The 16693-nt window shown below is 43.5% G+C and overlaps 1 protein-coding gene across 2 annotated transcripts in view; it reads left to right on the forward strand.

Moving 5' to 3' along the window:
- Positions 1-1084: 1084 nt before the first annotated feature.
- fut8b (fucosyltransferase 8b (alpha (1,6) fucosyltransferase)) overlaps positions 1085-16693 on the forward strand; it is a 46275-nt gene continuing 30666 nt past the window's right edge. The window contains exons 1-4 of one of the 2 annotated variants that reach the window (XM_061051823.1): positions 1085-1236; positions 1358-1694; positions 13502-13620; positions 14757-14919. In XM_061051823.1, coding sequence (XP_060907806.1) covers positions 1492-1694; positions 13502-13620; positions 14757-14919 — 485 coding nt within the window. In that variant the 5' untranslated portion in view covers positions 1085-1236; positions 1358-1491. Of the gene's footprint in view, positions 1695-13501; positions 13621-14756; positions 14920-16693 lie in introns of both variants that reach the window. The other variant, XM_061051822.1, reaches the window with a different exon arrangement.

Below are 16693 nucleotides of genomic sequence, written 5' to 3' on the forward strand. Positions count from 1 at the left end.
CTGCTCTGCGATGAAGGGAAGTGATGATCCAGGGATTTTTTTCATTCCGCCTGCTCCATTGGGCTCGCCGCATCACCTTGACAATGTTGCATTCAGTCACGGAGGAGGCTTCAGGGATGGCAGCGGGCACTTTGGGGAGCAGGAAATGCTCGGGGAGATTTTTGTGGGATTTAACCACCTCCAAACAAATCCATTAACTGTCTGGCTTAGTCGTGCTTTAACTAAATGTGAAGGGAGAAAGTGTTGGAAGTGTATTGTGGTAGGCTGTGATTAAGGATGCGGTATGGGTGTCAAGGGAAATGAGCAGTATACTAAGTTATGCATGACTGTATGTATGTGTTTGTGTGTCTGCGAGCAGGCAGGACTTGGCAAGTGGAACATCCCTGTCCTGCCTGAAAAGCAACGCAGCACGTCTCGTGGACTGCACATCACTATGTTGATACAAATTGCAGTGTCATCCTGATCAATCCTGTAGGCTGCTGAGACAGGGTTATGTCGGGACCAGTCTGCTTCTTGGCTGTATCTGTCCGTCTGTCTGCCCTGCTCTGTGCTCTCTCATGAGGCATGCCTCATGCTGTGCTCATCTCTTCAGGTTTATTTGTCTGTCTTGCTGGATCCCTGACCTACATGACATAAATTCAGGTTTTTAAAAGTGAAACCATTGCGGATCTGCCTTAACTCAAACCTGCATTCTGTCAAGAACCTGCAGGGAGCATCTGTAGACTTATTCAGCCTTTGTCAACAATTCTCTATAACTTAATGTTCGCTAGCTCAGGTGTTCTCCAACACATATGTGATGTGTATTTTGTAAATGATCTTGCCATTCAGATGAAAAGGCAATGTACACCTTAAGACATGGAAACCTGTGATTGGCCAGTTGCTTCCACAACAACCTGTTAGAAATGTACAGTGATATAAAAAGGGGGTCCAAAAAGAGGGTTTAGAAACTAGTGAAAGACGGCATGGTGGCTTTGTCCACTCCTTTGATACATCCTATGTTTTTTATCTGACCAAGCACATCAAGTATTTGTAAGACTTATACTCCAAGCTTGTCCTCAAACCATGCCTTTCTTTGTTTCCACAGGACACTTCTGTAATACAAGAATCCCCTGGGACCAAAGGAAACTGCAAAACAGTGTGGGACAAGCTGGTCAACCGGGATCTGGTTGGAGGAGAGAGAACACCTATCCAGCCTTTGAAACACAGACTTCCAACATGCTAGCCATGCTTTAGCAGGTACAGGATACGCTGGTTGATAGCAGGAGAAACACTCACTGCCTATTCCTCACACTCCTGAGCCAAAAGCAAACAATAACCTGCTCTTTTCTGGCATTTACTGTACACCATCCCTGCAAAGATGCCAAGGTTGGCGCTGTGGCACTTGTGGTGACGGGGGCACAGAGTGTGTGTGCACATCCGGCAGACAGGCCGGTGGGTCAGCTGGTGTACAGGCACACCGAGACGTGTTTTCAGAGCGGGCGAGGCTGAACCATGCGGCCCTGGGCAGGTTCATGGCGTTGGATTACCCTGGTGCTGTTGGCCTGGGGCACCCTTCTCTTCTACATTGGTGGTCACTTGGTGAGAGACAGCGAGCACCCGGAGCGGTCCAGCAGGGAGCTCTCCAAGATCCTAGCCAAGCTAGAGCGGCTCAAGCAGCAGAATGAAGACCTGCGGCGCATGGCCGAATCGCTAAGGTAACAATAAGGTGGAAATGGTGGAGTTGCTCGATTGTAGCCACACTAAGAATATTTGTCTTTAAAAACTGATTTGATTTTTGTTTCAGAAATGTGGATACGCCTTTATATGGCATTAAGCAACCTGAATATATAGCCAGGGTGATTGAAGCCAGTGTCAGGCATTTAAAACCTTATCTAGATATCCTGCCATGCATATCCTTTACTTGAACTATGTAGTAGTGAGTCAGTGACAAAAAATAAAATGATAAAACTGAAACAATACCGGTGATGCAGAAGATAAACTGTACTACTTCTCTCATTTCATTTACTAGCATGAACCATTGACTGTAAATAAAGATGGACGACTTGTCCACGCCTTCTTTAGTTGTTAAAAAATGAAGCCAAAATACCCCATTACGGGTGCTGACATATAGAGCTGGACAGTGTGGTTCAGGAAGTCAAAATCCCATTAATTTTCTCCAAAGTGGATTAGATTATTAGCCATTATGTCTACTATGTCATAACCATCCAAGGTAGACTTACTACGAACTTCCTAAGTGTGAAACGATGGAATATGCTGCTTTAGAAAACACAAGTCTGTATGATATCCACCTTGTTTTATGAAAAGACATGGATAATTCATGATATTTGGGGAAAGAGCGGTTACTGTTGAGCTCCATTGTGCTATTGATGTTATTTGGAGCCAGAGTCTGCCCAGTACTTACCGATAAAACGCTGCAGAGTCGATACAGTCCACGGTAGAAAAAAAAAACTGTGTCAGTTTGTAGCAGACACTTGTGGTTATGGAAAGTTCAGTTACTCTTGTGTAAGTGTTCGGAATGTTTCCTCTTGCCCTCTTTTCTGCTAACACTTCACCACAGGAGCCACATTTGTCAACAAAGCTGTCAATCATGGCTCTTAAAAACAGCAGATAACATTAGAAAATAACCTTTCGAAGAGAACACTCATAAATAAATCAGCATATTAGGAATTAACTAAAATGATAGAAACCAGGTGTGACAATAATTTATTTGTCGTGCATTTTGATTTTTTTTGTTTGTTTGTCTAATGTCACCTCTGTTAACATGGAGGAGGCGGAGCTTTTGACCTGTACTACAGCCAGTGAGCAGGAGGGAGCTGCAAATGTTCTAGCTCTACTTATGGGGAGCTGTCAAGTCTTCCATCTTTATTTACAGTCCATGGTATAAACATGAAGGCCAAATCCACAAAGTGGAAGCCAGACATTAGAGTGGGGTTCATCATCCATCACTGAGGTGACTCAGTCAGTTCAGGAATAGAATAGTGTGATCTAGATGTGAGGGGAAAACACTTACAGGACCTAAACACAGTCGTAATGACACTACTTAAAACATTTACACAAAAATGAGTGAGCAGGTATCTCTTTCCTGTGTAAACATAATCTCCAGATATGATCCAAACAAATGGAAGACACAAATCTAAGCTCCCCAAATGAAGCAGGATATTTTCGAAACAAACCTCATCAACAGTAACAGCTGTGGTCCTTATCCTTACCTTTGGCAAGAAATCAAGAGCTTTTCTGAACATCTGCAGGAGTGGTGTGCTACATCAACAGTTTGAGTGCTTTTGTGAAATGCATCAGTTCCATTAGTTTGTCTCTACTGGATCCTTGCTTTTTAAATGTTGTACAAAACACCCAGATGAGCAGTCAGATGTAATGCACTCCTCTTGCATGCATGGTCGGTCTGCTTGCTTTTGATGTTACGATAGCACAGTGCATCGTTCTCTTACATTTCTGCAAAGACCAACAATTAAGTCCACCGTCTAGCTCCCTGCAAGTCCAATCCAATCAGTGTAATTTTTCAAATGCCATGTTTCAATGATATGGATTTTTATTTATAAGCTTTTGCAAATATTTAATCAGCATCTGATTAAATCGTCGTCTTACTGTTGAACAAACATTGCTGCAGAGTTTCATGAAAAGCTGATCACTGGCGTCGGAGACGGTGTGTGTGACAGACAGATGGATGGACTGTCGCACACCTCACCAGATTTCATTGTGTTATTTATTTTTTTTGCAGACAATAGCACATTGTAGAGCCCATTAACCACACAGCATCACTCACACTTCCAAGCTATGTGTAATAGAGAGACAGATGGTTCTGCTCTTATCTCCACATGCTGACAGCCTTTCTCTTTACACATAAACACAGGGCCTGTACATGGGTTTGTGTGTCTCTCTGAGTGTGTGTGTGTGTGTGTGTGCTGGGGATGCATTAGTATGTCCTGCTGTGCTTCACATTAACAGGGAACCCGATGCTTCAGATGTTGCCATTGCTGCCGCTCTGTGATATTGCAATTCACTTTGATGCTGGGCCCTCATCAGGGCACACACAAACATAAAAAAAAAAAAATTAAAAAAAAAAAAAAAAAGCGCACACACGTTGCGTCAGACAGCTGGTCCCTGATTAAATCCCTTGCTTTTGTAATTATTCAAAATTGGCTCAAAAACAAAGGTGGAATTCATGGCATAAAATACAAGTGCAGCTTTCAGTCGACCAGTGTCCAGATGGGTCCCCGACACACTGCACGCTTGTTGCATGTTATTGAGTTCGGTTGTTGATCTGGGACCGAGGCCTCCGCAGTTGTTTACTGGAGCAGCAGCGCTACACTGCCTTCTCAAGTCCCTACAAGCTACAGCTAAGTATCTGCCACAGCAGGCAGTAGATTTGCCCAAGTTAGGCATTATGAGCCATCGACATAGACAGTGGTTTGTTTGTCCTCTGTTCAATTTTGTGCCTTTCTCTGTACATGTTCGTGTGTGTGTGTGTGTGTGTGTGTGTGTGTGTGTGTGTGTGTGTGTGTGTGTGTGTGTGTGTGTGTGTGTGTGTGTGTGTGTGTGTGTGTGTGTGTGTGTGTGTGTGTGTGTGTGTGTGTGTGTGTGTGTGTGCAGCGGTCAGATACAGGCCTAGGAGAGAACTTCACCAGCGCTCCATCATGTAGTGTCTCTTCTCCTTATATTAGAGCCCTAATAGACGCAAAGAGGCTGTTAGCGAGCTGCCCATCACTCCTGCCACTTCCACAGCCCCTCCCTGTGCCTCCTCCTGTTCCACATTTCACTCCTCCTTCACCTCCCTCTTCCTCCTGCTTGTCCTCCACCTCATTCAACTAGCAAACTGCTGACAGAGGCCTGGCACAGAGCCAGACTCCAGCCGGCAGGTAGACACACACTGACGTACTGCGAAACAACTCACTAACCCGCTAATCGACTAACTCGCCGCACGGCTAACCCATTCCACTTCCCCATCCTGCAGATTTGGACTGAGGAAATGAATCCCACGGACATTGGATAATAAAGAAGGATTCATGCAAAGTACCTCGCCTTCAGATTAGTGCATTCATTTTGTATGAGGGGCCTCAGAGAGATTTAAACCCATAACACTGAAATGATTTCACCTTTGTGTTCAGTTGTTGTGCAGTAGATACCCACTGCATTGTGTGGATTTATAGTTCAGTGTGGGATATAACTTGGTTAGTGCCCTCATACCACAGTAGCACTAGACTGATGTGCATTGCATTGTCGGGCAGTGTTGTGCATTCCCTCCGCATATGAGAATGAGAGGCATACTGAAGCAGTTTTTATTGGATATAGATTTTCTTGATGACACGTTTGTGTAGCTTCACTGAGAAGATGTACATACTTGTCTGATGATTCTGTAGAGATGCCCCTTAAAGTTGTTGATTTGAATTAGGAGTGGAGAACTCCCAGAGATTACTTGCTTTTTGCCAGTCAAATCTTTGCACACATTGTTTTTTTAGCTGATCTGGGCAAAGCAGGAGACGCAGGCTGCAACAGGCTGTATGGCAGGCTGTAAACTTTACAAACCATATCTCAAAATCCATCAGTGTTCATCGGGCTGTGTTTCTTTACAGGGAGTTGAATTACCCACAGAGGTCCTCTCCTCTCTAAAACAAATGGACCTGGTGATTAAAAGTGGTATAAACGCTGACAAAAAGCAGTAAAAATAGCTGTTTAATAAATGTTCTTCGGGAGTACATGATACGATATGATAATGGATGTTGAGCTGCAGTTGGATGAACTGCTGCTGGCTTGTTTGTACATACTCAACTTGCTTTTTAGGTTAGGATCGGGAATTATACGATATTCATTGTTCACAAAAAAAAAAAGATATAACTGTGAAAAGCACTGAATAAAGCATTTTCAGAGTTATGAGTCAACGTCTTTTAGTTTTCCATGTCAGTGCCTCCGGGACGCTGAGCTGAGATGTCTCTAACTTTAGCTTAGCTTGTCCCTTTTTTTTTTTTACGAGAGGGAAGCTAACTTAAATCCTTTAACCTGTCAATTCACATGATTAAAGACATTGTCTCGGCAGTGGCTCAGTTGGTAGAGTCGGTCGTGTCTCAACTGGAAGGTCTGGGGTTTCGATCGCCAGCTGCTGCAGCCGCATGCCCGATGTGTCCTTGAGCAAGACACAGAGTTTTGATGTCTTCCAGGTAAACTCCTAAAGGATGATATAGGAATGTGGTGTTCTGTTGAAGTATTATTCACAAATAAAGGTGTTCAACTGATTAAAAATGTTTTGGATGCAGCCTAATATTCTTGACACACTTAATTCATGTGTTACCCATTTTTCGGAGTTATCAGTTATTTTAGATCGCAGGTCAGATTAAATGAATCATTCTTTGATCAACATTCACATTCAAATAAGCATCACCTGGCATGCCCTCAGTCTCAGTTCGGTGGCCCCGTTATCCAGGCCGTTTCTTGACTGATATGAGCGACAGGCGGCACGCCAGCCCACCGCTAAGCCAGCAGCGTTAATGAGAGGTGAGCACTAGGTCGGGTTGCTCAGTCTTTCTGGCTCCGCCCTCTCTGCAGCTGTCAGTCACCGCGGGCAGCGAGCCACACGCCCCTGCAGAGACAATGACACGCGGCAGCCTGATGGTGTGACATCGAAGGGAGCGAGGGGTTAGAGTGACAGCTGGGCTGAGCGATGAGGACCTGATCAATCCCCTAGGCATGCCAGCAGAGGGGGGAAAAAAAAAAAAAGGAAAAGGAAGGGAGGGGGTGATGCAGAGGAGGTGAAGAGGAAAGGACCAAGATGGATGGCATGAAAAAGACTGCACTATATTTGAAGTAGTGGAGCTCCAATACCAAGGGTTCACGATACAAATACAAATTTAGGTACCTAGATTTGACTTTCATGGGGTAGGTGTCAGACGAGATGGTTTACTGTCTGCTGAAGAAACCCCCCTTTTCTTTAAAACCTTTCCACAGCTTGCATTTACAATAAGTGATACAAATGTTTCAGAAAGCAGGGTAGGATTTTTTGTCAATGAATACTACCTACGCGTACAGGACAAGATCAGCAAAGAGATAAGAGGTACTTTGTCCACAGGGGGCGCACAAAATTGATGCAAACTGAAAGTTACTCACAGGTGAAACAAGAAATCTAAACTCTAAGCTATGGAAAAGAGGGCCAATTTGTTGTGCCAAGACCACTGTTCACTAGGATATAAAGGGACAGTGATAGGGCTAATTTCTTGGGTTATCGCTTTAACTTAATACGGCACCACCCAGAAGAAAAAAAAAAAAAGATCATTGATGAGAGAAATTACAACAGAATGATTGAGGTTGTCTGTGAAGGCCGACGCTTTGGTGACAGAACCAATGAGAATGCAAGAGACTGGTTGTGGGTGGTGCTTTTTGCCTGGGCAGCAAAGTCTGTCTCCCTATTTGTTGGCCAGGACCTTGGTAGCGACGGCACATTCCTCCCCCATGGCAGAAATCACGGTGACCATGAACTCATCACCAGCTTCAAACTTTGACTCAATTTCCCTGCTGCTGCTGCTGCTGCTGCTGCTGCCACTGCCGGACCAGAGCTCCCATCGACCCCTCTGTTGTTCTGGCACGGCGAATCAAGGTCTACAACTACAACCACAAACACTAGCCCCATTGTGGAATCTGTCTGTGGTCAGGACATCTCTGTCAAGTCCTGGGCTCAGAGTGTAACTGGCTCGCTTTGGATGTACTGGAGCGTTGAAGCATGCAAAGCAACAATGCAGCATTAAGAATCGGTTTACTTGAAATTGTGTTGTTGAGTCAGTGGACAGACACAACGTGGATACAGCAGAGGAAGGAGACAGAGAGATTAGATTCACCGATTTGACAAACTGCAGAATATTCCCACAACACATACTCACAGATCTCTTGTAGTTTATCACATGAAGAAGAGTACAATCAAACCATTTATATGGCTGTAGCATGGTTGCTAACGTTATCTATTCAAACAGGTCTCTCAAACAGATTCTGTGCGTTGGCAGCAGGTTTTCATGGTAGTACCAGAATCTTTACACCTTGTTGTTGCCTATTCTCGTTCATGTGGTTATAAGCTTGACTTATTGGAGTCAGTCGGTTTGGTATGACACAGGATCTCAGGAAATGCTGGATCTTGTCTGTCCATTTGGTGACCCATCACTGTTTATTATTAAAATAGTTTTTTTTGTCCTGATAGTGACACCTAGACTTGATTAAAAACATAAAACAGAGCTTTGCTACTAACTCTGTAAGGACGTGATTTGATTGTGGTCATTGTATTATTTCCTGGCTGAGTACATGAAGGAAATTCTTACCTGAAAACAGGTTTAGCACCTAGAAACAAGCTAAGCTAACCCTAGCAACTCTGGCTCACTGCAGTTCCTGATTTGATGAAACCCCATTTGTTCTATAATGAAACTTGTTATTTTGTCTTTTTTACATTTTTAAATAATATTAACTCTAATTTAAAAAAGTTATACAGATGTGTTGTGTTACCGTTATGTATTGCAAGATGAGAACCTACAAACTGTCAGAACTGAGTTAGCTTTGACTCAGACTACTTTCTTCTCTAGCACTGCTGTATTTTTCTGTACTATTTTGACATGATAATTTTCCTTAAAGAAAGTTTTTTTTCAACCTATTCCCTACATTCACACTGGGGCTATTTTCCTGTGACATCACACTTGGCGTGGGAAGCTCAAAATGATGTTGCTTAAGGAAATATGGAATTTGCTACCAACAGACAGCAGCTAATGCTAGCATTCAGCCATCACGAACAAATACTACTCTAAGCAAAGAAGTTGCTAACGATACAATTTTTAATTTTGTTGAGAGACTCAATAGGAAAGATGTAAATGGATAGCTTACAGGAATGTTTGAAACCGGTTAATTGCTAACATTTAGCTGTTTTGATTGTATTTAAGATTATATATCAATTATTTGGTTTTACAAATGTGTCTCTGTTCATACACCTTTTCTATGGTGTCCTGTAATAGTTTCAAAAGGTATTGCTAGCATTCAACCACTACTACCTAGCTAATGCTAACATGAGCCCAGGAAGTCAAGGAACTTTGTCTGACAGTAGCTCATCTGCCAATAAATATTCTGTCTCTACCTTGAAACATGACCTGTGCGACGCCCCTCTGGATCTTCTCTGGTCTTTTTTTTTGTTTGTTTTTTGGTTATTGTTAAATCGGGATGACCTTTTAAAATATAACAATTTGCCAGATTCCCCACATTTGATGGACTACAATTTGGGACACAGCAGTAAAACATGAAAAAGCTTTTAAGCTTCCCACACTAAGCATGGTGTCAGAGGAAAATTGCCGCCATGTAAATATGGTTGACAACAGTTGCAGAAAGTGACACCTATAATGCATATTATTGGACAGGTAGTCAACAGTTCTGGGGGGGGAAATAAGTCAAGTGTATTGGAGAAAACCAAGGTATTGGATCAGTGCGTATACTGCCTTTCTTGTTAATAACTGTATTTTAGTGTTGAAGGGGGGTCCTCTTGTGCAAACAACTCCAGTGCAATAGTTCAAAACAGTAAATCAAAGCTCCTTCTGAATGGGAAGGCAATATTGTAGCCTGACTATATCTGCACCTTGCATCTAAATACATATGTATGGGTTTCCAGGTTGCCACATTGGATTTCCTTTGTAGTCCATGTATACTATATCTGCTGACAAGGTCGATATAAAAGTGCAGCAGTGCCACCTATGCCCCCTCTGTTCAGACTTCTCGCCTGTCTCTGATCGCTCCATGAACTCCGTGGTTACCATGTGCAGGGGAGGGAGCGTAGGCCTCGACACCTGGGGCAGCTTTTCAGAGGAAACTGGGTTACATGCTGAACCTCACCTGCTTTCCGGCTCAGTGCTCAGTGCCGGTGGGGCTCATCACCCCTCGCTTTCATAGCTTGTCTTTCACTGCACGGTATCCTCCCTCCCCCCCCCTCCCACCCCAATCCTTTCCGCACCACCTCCCAAAAGTCAGAGTTTTTTTTCTTTCCCCCCCCCCACTCTGCTCTCTCTCCCGTATCGTTTGATTAAGATGCTGTTGAATCCAGCTGCCTCGTCTCGTCTCCGCTTCAGGTTCTCTGGAGATACCGTCAGGGATCATTTGTGTATTTGTGCACACTGTTTGCCTCCTTCCTGCGTGTGTGTCTGTGGGTTTAGATACAGCTGAGTGTTTGGATATATTTTATATCTACATCTTTTGGTTGGGGGATGCTCGTGTTTTCCCTGCACCAACATTGTGTCTCAGCAGCGTTTGTTTCTCCAGAGCAGGTTATCTAACCTCTGTACCACATCTATAGTCATCTGGTCTGGCCTAGTTCTTCTTCCTAGTTCAACGAGATATCCTGTTGCTTTATGTTTCACTTTTAGCTATACTTAAAACCCCTGGGAAATGATGTCACTGTGGAAATAGTCCTACTTCCTGTACAATGGCGTTAAACCAGGTTAGGGTGTGTCCTCATTGAATATTGTTTTAACAGACTTTGCAGTAAAAGAAGTCAGTTTCTCATTCACATTAGGAAAGGGAACACACCTGGGTCACATTTCAAAAGGATCTTTGTCTGGTAGCTGAAACTGGTGCACCATGGAGGAAGGAAGCATCAAACTACACTATGACATCCAGACAAGAGAAAATGTGATGTCACAAAGGTATGGAGAGGTTGATCCTTGTCGGTCGAAGGGTTACATAATCTAGGAATCACAATATCCACCCCTTTTTCCCTCCCTCAGTTATTTCCCCGACTTTGAGGCTCAGTGCTCAGTTTGTGCTCATGCTCAGTGAAGGTGGAGGCCAGAGAATCTTAGGGGGCCAAGACTGGGAAGAGGGGGTGGTGGGTGGGGGGGGGGGGGGGGGGGGGGGGGGCTGATGTTCCTCACTCAGCGAGCAAATTGAGTTTGCATGCCTTGATGACTCATTAACATGGCCTTTGCAGCACTTCACCAATGCCCCTGTGCATTCCAACATATTCCATTTTTAATCGTTTTATGCAGAGGAATTGATTCGGTGTAATGTCGGTGGCGGCTGTTTTTTTCTTCTTTCTCTCCACGGCTGTTTTGAACTCTGTGTTCTTCGCTTGTCACAGTCCTCGTTTGTGTTTTCTGGATTCAGTAGTTATTCATAGCTGTGAGACACAGACGTGTCAACATTCATATTTATATCTTTGTGTTAATCAGGAAGTAAACACTCTTAACAAAGAGCAGTTTTAACATTCATATATGGATACAGTGCATTCATTTGGAGTATAAAAACATGACTTTATCTGTACCCAAACATCTTTTCAAATATAATGAGCCATTAGCTGTGCAACATTATCATCTGTTAATTTGCCAAACCATTAAAGTTTGATTTTCTTTAGCTTACACCTCTTATAATGCATGTTTACATTTTTAGCAAAGTGTAGCTACACAAACCGGGTCAATCAAGGTATGGATTTAATCATAGCGTAGATATAATTAAGTGTTTTGTTAGCTTAGCATATGTTTGCTTAACAGCACATCTTTCAGTCTCACTAAACACATTGACGAGCAGCTTGTCCACTGCAGCAGCACACACTGATAATGAAAGGGGATTTCCAGTGCAGCTACCGATAAATAGTTAAGTACAGTTAGCAATTATATTTAATCCGTTTACTGCTCTTGAATAGCAGTTTGTAGCAGCTCTTTATTTTTGAATGCTTAACTTAACACATTGATAGAGTCCTTAATTGATCCCTGAGGGGAGATTTGAGGGACATAGCAGTAAATGACAGCAAACAATTTAAGGTAGCAGCAGCAGCAGCATGACAAAACAATAAAACACAACACACATGCAAGAGAACTGACGCACCGTAACACAAAGACTGAGAGCAGCAGGGTGCAGGCAAAGGTAACAGATTGAGTCCAAGACAAATTATACCAAGGGGACAATAAGGCGTATCGTATCACATGTTGTTGTTCTATCGTTTAGTATCTTTAGTATAGTATTTCGTGTCATATCATAACCAAGAGGCAACCTCCTGTGTTAAAAATTGAAGGTGATGCGGGAGTGCAAAATCCTGCAGTTCATTGATTGTCCACTTGAGGCTGGCTGCAGAAGCACCAGAAGTCACATACACACACATTCAAAGACACTGTTTTTTAGAGTGGAAATTTACAAGTTTACAAGCCTTAAAAAAACAGTAGCGGTGTGATTAGCTCATGTCTCGATCAACCCACACTGTACAGGGGGGCCGGGGGGGGGGGGGGATTTGATAACAACTCATCCGTTTGCATTTGATGAAGGATAAATGTTTTTCACATTAGTGGCTGATCTGATTGACAGGCGGGCGTGATGTAAATGTTTGTCAAGAGGTTAAAACCTCCCTCAAAATGTATTGTTAAAGTTTAATGGTTGAACCTAACAAACATGGAAAAAAAAAAAGAAAAACGTACAGGTCTCCATGAGTCTAAACGGAGGTGCCTCAGCAAATAAAAACGTATTTTTACAGGCCAACTCTACAAGATGCCAGCAGTCACAAGTCAGCTTTCACCACAACTTTAAAGTCTGAAATCACCCAAATGAGAATGGAATCACCAGCACATATGAGTCTGAGCTGTGGCTGTCTGGTTGATAAACATTCTCACTCATCCTCCAAACTCCTGCACTTCGTTAACGACTAATAAAACTAAGATGATGAAGATTTAAAAAAAAAAAAAAAAAAAAATAGAGCAGAGTTGTGCAAATGTGTGGCCCCCGCAGCATTTCTCTGCAGATGTATCCAGAGTGTGATTTTTATTGATGGTGTTAGAGGAATTTCACAACATTTGCCGAGCAGCCTCCATGCGTTTCTAATTACAGTAAAGTTAGTGGTGTGCACATCATCCAGTCAGTGGTAGGGATGCTTAATGATGATGACGAAGAGAAGATGAAAACCTTTACACTTCTTTTATACAGCTTACTTTAAACCGTTACTGCTGATTAGTGTGACAAGAACAGGACTAGTGAAACATTGTGCTAATTTGATTCCCGTCTTCTTATCTCGTTTGTTTTGCATTGGAAATATGTGTTAACTCTGATAAGGTGTGTTTTGCATACAATTATAGCCAAAGCAGTTTCTTTGACAGCAACTGAATTTATTGTTTTACCATTTGATGAAATATAGAAATAAAAAATGCAAAGAAGTTGCAAAATTCTATGATTTCTGTTTCACTCTGCTTGATTTCAATTCATGGTTTGGTTTTTGGTACTCAGAGTAAAAGAGCAACTTAAAGATGTCTGTTTGGTCTTTGAAGACTTATGATGTGCATAATTCTTTCACATAATTTAGTAATAAAAATAATTATCACTGGCTGCAATTTCACAGAATTATTTGTCATATTAGATTTGTTTTGGGGGAATACTGTGATACAGGTTTAGAACTTCAGGAGGGCTTTTTTTTCTGCACAGTAAGACATTTTTGCATTCTCTGCCATCTATCGATGTGCACACATGCTCACCCACCCCACCTTCTCCTGTGTCTTTTCTCTCCAAGGATACCAGAGGGTCAGGCGGAAGCCGGCTCCCTGGCTGCTGGGAGACTACGCTCCCTGGAGGACCAGCTAACCAGAGCCAAACAGAAGATCCACAGCTTCCAGAAACTCACTGGAGACGGTAAGCAGAGCACCCGGCGTCTGAAAAGGTTGCAGGCTAGGATTTGGCACGGCCCCCTCAGAAATGTGAGAGGATTGATTTTTTAAGGTAGGGAGGATGACTATATATGGTATTAAAGCAGTCAAAGGCTTTCGTGAGCTTTCCCCTCCGGCGGAGTATTCTCCGTCTAGTCAGTTGGTAAACCTGCGGCGGCTCAACTGCAATGATGGCCGGGCCGCGCAGTCGGATAGGCAGGGTTAGGTGCGCACTTGCCACTCTAAGCAGCGGTCAGAGGGGCAGGGAAGCTGTCAGGGTAGAGGGGAAATGTGTGAATGAAGTGCAAAGAGTGTGAATGCCCCAATGGCAGACCGGGAAGCATAGGGAGTGGAGAGAAAAAGAGGCCGACAGAGAGAAAATAAAGAAGGACATGTGAGCGAGGAGGGCAGCTCGAGGTCAGCCTTTCCATCTTGCCGCAGGGGAAGAAAAAATCTAAAAATACCCTCCAGCTTTATTTCCATCGAAGGATGGAGAGAGAGAGAGAGGAGAAAGAGTGTGAGATAAAAAATAAAAAAGCTTTTCCCTCTACACCAACACCTCCCTCTCATTCTGCTTGAGGCTGTCCTTCCCTTCCCTCGCTTTTTTTTTTGTGTTGTGTTCCTCCGCTTCAGAAACCAGAGCAGGCAGCTGTGGTGTCCATGGGGGTCTCTCCACATTGTTCGGCTCGGGAGGGGTATAGAGTTTGTTCTTGTTGTTAGAATTGTGTGAGAAAACGGGGGTGGGGGGGGGAGGAAGTGTTCAAGTGCTCCTTAATGAGGTCAAAGCAACACCTGAGGACAGAGTGTGAAAGAAGGAAGTTTTTTACAGTGATTTTCTGAAACATTGTTCAAAGCCGTTAGCTTGTTTAGCTCACATAATCTACTGCTCAAACATTCCTAAAGCTCCTGGCGTCCTCTCTCTCCTCGTTCCTTCCAGCTGTATTCACAACAGAGCTGCTTTGAAAAGAAAAACTCATTGATTCAATGTTTAAGATCATACGTGTGCTTCAAATGTGAGGCTGCCAGCTGAGTATCGGTGTTTGGTTTTGTTCTGAGCTGTGTTTTTTCTTTCTCACCTAACCCCCCCACCCCCCCCCCCCCCCCCCCCCCACCCCGACACAGGCCCGGGGCCCACTCAGGAGGAGCTGAGGAGGAGGGTGGAGAACGGCGTTAAGGAGTTCTGGTACTTTGTGCGCAGCGAGGTGAAGAAATTGGCCAACGTTGAGACCAGCGAGAGGCAGAAGTACGCTGACACGCTGCTGCAGGACCTGGGACACCAGGAGAGGTGGGCAGAATATATAGTCTCAGGCGGACACAAGTGGAAATGTCAAAATGTTCCAAAGGGACTTAAATCAAGGGCAAAGCAGACACTGAAAGCAGAGTAGAAAAATACAGATTGACTGGTGTTATTATTGCAATTTCTCAGTGAACAGCCCTCCAGAGAGAAGGTCAAGACAGACCTGGCTGATGGAAACTGAGTCCTCAAGAATATAATTCCTTTTATACCTTTCTGTAATAGTGGTCTGAGAGCCTTCTAACAAGCATTTCTTTATCAGAGTGTTGGTTGTGATGCTCAGTCTCAGGAATCACTATCTAGGTCAATCATTTCTAGCTCCTGATGGGCTTAAGTGATTGTACTGAGCAGTTGTTGGTACAACCGGTTTGTAAAGCCCTCCATACTGAACCTTGGTTCTTATTGGTGTTAACCTAATTGTATTCGTATCACAGATCAGGTGACTGTAATAGAACAAGCATCAGCTTGGAGTGCATTTTCTAGATTGGTAATCCCTTTACTTGTTTGTTATATAAGATTAAATGATGAATGGACTTGAGCTTGTATAGCTTTTTTCTAGTCTTCTGATTACTCAGAGCACTTGTACACCACATGTCACACCTACACATTCACACACTGATGGCAGAGGCTGCTATGTAAAGTGTCCACCAGTTATCTATTATCTAATTCCATTCATGCACATTTATATGCGGCCAGTCAGGTAGCAGGAGCAACTTGGGTTTAAGTGTTTTACCCAATGACACATCGTACATGTGGCTGCAGGAGCTGGGGATCGAACCCCCAACCTTCTGGTTGAGAGACGACCACTGAGCCACAGCCACTCAGTAGTTACTCTTCCTGGGGTCTCCATACTTACTTTGCAATTCAAATCAGAAAATTCTGCATTTTATTTTGCATCAACTTCCTGTCGTCAGAAGAATTATGTTAGAAAACAAGAAAAAAAAAAAAGTGCTCAAGTTCTCCTAAATGAGGCCAAAGCAACACCCAAGGAGAGAGTTTGAAAGAATGAAGTTTTGTTGCTTCTATTTTAACCTTCCTGTAAGGGAAAAGGTTTGGATTATAAAAATACTTTGCACATATATTTCATAAGACAGGTGTGTTGGGTACGAATATATCGATCAAAAATTGCAAACAAACTTTGACAAAGTCTGACCTGCAAGCCCCCCCTGTTAGCCCCCGAAATGTTGCCAATAAATGTTCTTTTGAAAGTAAACTTAGAACCTGAGATGCACCACTGAGAGATATATATATATAGCTCAGGATCCTCACGGCAGGTGTATCAGAACCTTTAATCTCCTTTCTTTATTTTGGAGGCATTCAGAGTTGTTTAGTGACTCACAGGCTGCTGTTCACCACCTCTAGCCTTTTTTTTTCTGCTGATGATGTCAAAAGTGGAAACTATTTACTGGAGTACTTGAAAGCAGCACTCGCAGTACTTTCAGGGAAACAAGCGGGCAAAGGTCACGGGCACACCCCGTCTGTGATCTGGATGGCTGGCCTTCCATTCACCTGAATGAAGAACAGCCCGGTGTCACTTAGCCAAGCGGTTCATTGTAATCCAGCTGAAGTGCTTTACTGTGTCTATTGTCTCAGTCGTCGCTGCCTAAGCTGCTTTCCGAAGACTGATTCCTCAACCCGTCTCTCACACACACACACACACACACGTGCGTACACACACATACATGTACACACGGTCACAGAGTTCCACGGGTTCACTCTCTGTCTCTCTGTCTGTCTGTGTGTGTGTGTGTGTGTGTGTGTGTGT

This window comes from Labrus mixtus, chromosome 12, assembly GCF_963584025.1.
Source record: "Labrus mixtus chromosome 12, fLabMix1.1, whole genome shotgun sequence".
In the NCBI taxonomy this organism is placed as follows: Eukaryota; Metazoa; Chordata; class Actinopteri; order Labriformes; family Labridae; genus Labrus; species Labrus mixtus.